The sequence below is a fragment of the Nothoprocta perdicaria genome, unplaced genomic scaffold (genome assembly GCF_003342845.1).
Source record: "Nothoprocta perdicaria isolate Ctin4 unplaced genomic scaffold, notPer1 scaffold_103, whole genome shotgun sequence".
NCBI classification, from domain to species: Eukaryota; Metazoa; Chordata; class Aves; order Tinamiformes; family Tinamidae; genus Nothoprocta; species Nothoprocta perdicaria.
The window spans coordinates 2739728-2742606 of NW_020454128.1; the positions used below are offsets into that span (position 1 = coordinate 2739728).

Below are 2879 nucleotides of genomic sequence, written 5' to 3' on the forward strand. Positions count from 1 at the left end.
CTGTCCCCTGCCCGCGCCGCAGGACGCAAATAAAGGCGGGTGCCAACGAGCGCTTAGAAACCCACTCGGGGAGAGTCCTTTAATGGGGGTGGCGGGCACGGGGGCCGGCGGGCACGGGGCCGGCGGGCACGGGGGCCAGCTCAGGCTCCCTGCTGGTTGGTCTCGTCCTCCTCGCGCCGCTTCCAGATCTGCGGGGGAGCAGAGGGAGCCGTGGGGGCGGCTGGGGACAGCGCGGGAYGAGGGGACGGGGCCGAGAGGTGGCCCCGGGGGCCCTCACCTGGATATAGGCCTCGGAGAGCGTGATCATCTGCGGCAGGATGTCGGTCACCTGCAGGTCCTGCAGCTCGTACCACTTGCCGGTGCCCTGTGAGGGGACGGGGGTGACACGGGGGGCGACGCGGGGGGCGACAGGGCGGGTGGCGCGGCGGGTGRCGCGGTGCCACTCACGTGGTGCAGCACGTGGATGCGGTAGGAGCCCTCGGAGGGCTTCCCGTCGTGCACGATGTTGGCGATGAGGTCGTACGTGGTGTGGCTGTGCGCGGCCTGCACCTCCTCCGACAGGTACTCGCGCAGGTCCACGTTGCTGCCGAGGGGACGGGCGGCCCCGGCGTCACCGCGACGGGCACGGCRGCCGGGGGCAAAGCCGGGCAGGGAGCTGCCGCCCGGGGCGGCGCTTACGTGATGGGGAAGTTGACGATGGTCGGGTTCTTCTCCACGAAGAAGTTGTTCTTGGTGAAGCGCTTGATGCAGAAGATGAGGTAGGGGGGCAGCCTGGTGAGCTGGAAGCGCTTCAGGAAGTTCTCCTTGTAGGTCTTGTACTCCTGGGGACGAAGGGAGAGGTGCGTGCGGTGGCCTGGTGGCCGCCCGTGCCTCGGGAGCGGTGGCAGCGCCCGCGCCGCCCTCACCTTCTCGGTGACGCCGTTGAACTTGGCGAGGATGCTGAAGAGCGGCACCTGCGGGATGATGAGCTGCTCCTTCTCGTCCTTGTAGAGCGGCGCCGTGGGCAGGTCCAGCGTCAGGTACATGAACGTGGACTCCACCATGGTCTCCTGGTACTCGGCGTTGAGCAGCAGCTGCGCCTTCTCCTCGGCCGGCTGCGGGCGGCAGGCTCAGGCCCCGCGTCCCCGGCGCGTCCCGCCACGTCCCCCGTGTCCCCCCGCGCGCTCACCAGGTCCGGGTGCGGCAGCTTCTTGGTGAAGATGCGCATGGAGCCCTGGAAGACGTCGGTGACGATGGCTGGGGACACGGGAGAGAGGCGGCGGGACAGGCTGGGCACGGGGCGCGCAGAGCCCGCAGGGCCTGGCAGCCCTCTGCTGCCCCCCGCGACGGGGCAGGGCAGGGGACAAGTGTCCCCCGGGGACACGGGGGCCGCCTCCTTCCCTCAGCACCCCCAACTCACTCTTCTTCTTCTTCTTGGTGCTGCCCAGCGCCGAGTGCAGCGCGTTCAGGAACCAGGAGAGAAAGTCGACCCCGTCGCCTGCAAGGAGAGGCGACCCCGGACGCCGTCACGTCCACCCGCGGGCCACGCGCCGCCCGCGCCGCCCCGGCCCCGCACCCTGCTTGGTGATCTGGAAGTTCTTCTTGCTGCAGAGCACCACGGCCTGCAGCATCTCGTGGGGCGACACGTGCGCCTTGAAGTTGCGCGGGTTCCAGAGCTTGCGCATGAGCTCCCCGAAGCGCTGCACCAGCAGGAACATGATGTCCCCCGGCGGCCGCTTGATGCCCCTGTAGTTGTCCTCCTCCAGGAAGTAATTCCTCAGCGGCGGCACGTTGGAGAGGGCCTGGGCGCCCGCGGGCGGCCGTTAGGGAGGCGGCTCTGCCTSCACGTGCCGTCCGAGGGACCCGCCGCGCCGCCCCGGGCCCGACCTGCAGCACGGCGTTGGCGTAGTCGTTGGCCTTGATGTTGTTGAGCCCCACGATGCCCGGCAGGTACGTGGTGCCATCGTACGCCCGCGACAGCTTGGCCTGCTTGTCCAGGTTGGCGATCTGCTGCTTGGTGAAGGTGGGTTTCAGCACGTACTGAGGGAGCAGAGGTGGAAATGGTATCAAAACTGAAGTCAAAAAAAGGCCCAAGCTTTCCAGGGACGGAGATCCCCCCGCAGACACGTTTCCACACATCCCAGCAGAACTACTGCAGGGGGAAGACTTGGGAAACCTTCATCTTCTCTGGGACACCCTGCTGCTTTTTATGCGAGCATGAACCCAGCACAAACTCCGGGGCACCCCACAAAACCCCGCGGCCTCCAACATCCCCCCCAGGCTCGGGGACGGCCCCCGGTGCGGYGGGCGGCAGCGTCCCCGCGCACCGTGATGTCCTCGAGCGACGAGTCGATGATCTCGTAGTTGTCGGGCAGGCAGTAGAACTTGAGCGTGTGCAGGTTGAGGAAGACGTGGTGGCTGCACTGCACGCTGTGGATGTAGGCGTGCGACCTGAGCCCGCGGCCTGCGCGGCGGGAGCGGGGGCGTCAGGCGGGCGGCGCCGGCACCGGCAGCGCGCGCGCCCCGCGCCGCGCTCACCCTGGAAGTACTTTCCGCACACGAGGCAGGCGTAGACGTTGATGTGCGACAGCGAGATGGAGCAGAGCTTCTCGAAGTCGAAGTCCAGCACGCTCCTGCGTGACGGGGACGGTGTGAGGGTGGGCGGGCGGCCCGCGCGGGGCGCCGCGGACCCCCGGCCCCGCTCACTTGTTGATGGTGTCCARGTAGGGGCAGTGGCGGCTCCGCTGGTCCTCGGGGTCGAAGCGGCCGTAACGCACTGCGGGGGGCGCGGGGGGTGACACCGGGGCGCGACCGGCGCCACCGGGGCCTCCCCGAAACGCCCCCGGGGCCCACAGGGTCACCCGCACCCAGGGCAATGCCCCCACAACCGGGACGCCCGC

At 69.2% G+C, this 2879-nt stretch overlaps 1 protein-coding gene across 1 annotated transcript in view; it reads right to left on the bottom strand.

The window, feature by feature from the left end:
* Positions 1–112: 112 nt before the first annotated feature.
* Positions 113–2879, bottom strand: part of USP39 (ubiquitin specific peptidase 39) — a 7684-nt gene continuing 4917 nt past the window's right edge. Inside the window, exons 5-16 of the mRNA XM_026042733.1 lie at positions 2686–2755; positions 2518–2612; positions 2307–2443; positions 1867–2019; positions 1556–1781; positions 1400–1477; positions 1169–1236; positions 906–1094; positions 679–821; positions 448–583; positions 278–364; positions 113–188 (exon numbers count right to left, since the gene is read on the bottom strand). Coding sequence (XP_025898518.1) covers positions 141–188; positions 278–364; positions 448–583; positions 679–821; positions 906–1094; positions 1169–1236; positions 1400–1477; positions 1556–1781; positions 1867–2019; positions 2307–2443; positions 2518–2612; positions 2686–2755 — 1430 coding nt within the window. The 3' untranslated portion in view covers positions 113–140. The remainder of the gene's footprint in view (positions 189–277; positions 365–447; positions 584–678; positions 822–905; positions 1095–1168; positions 1237–1399; positions 1478–1555; positions 1782–1866; positions 2020–2306; positions 2444–2517; positions 2613–2685; positions 2756–2879) is intronic.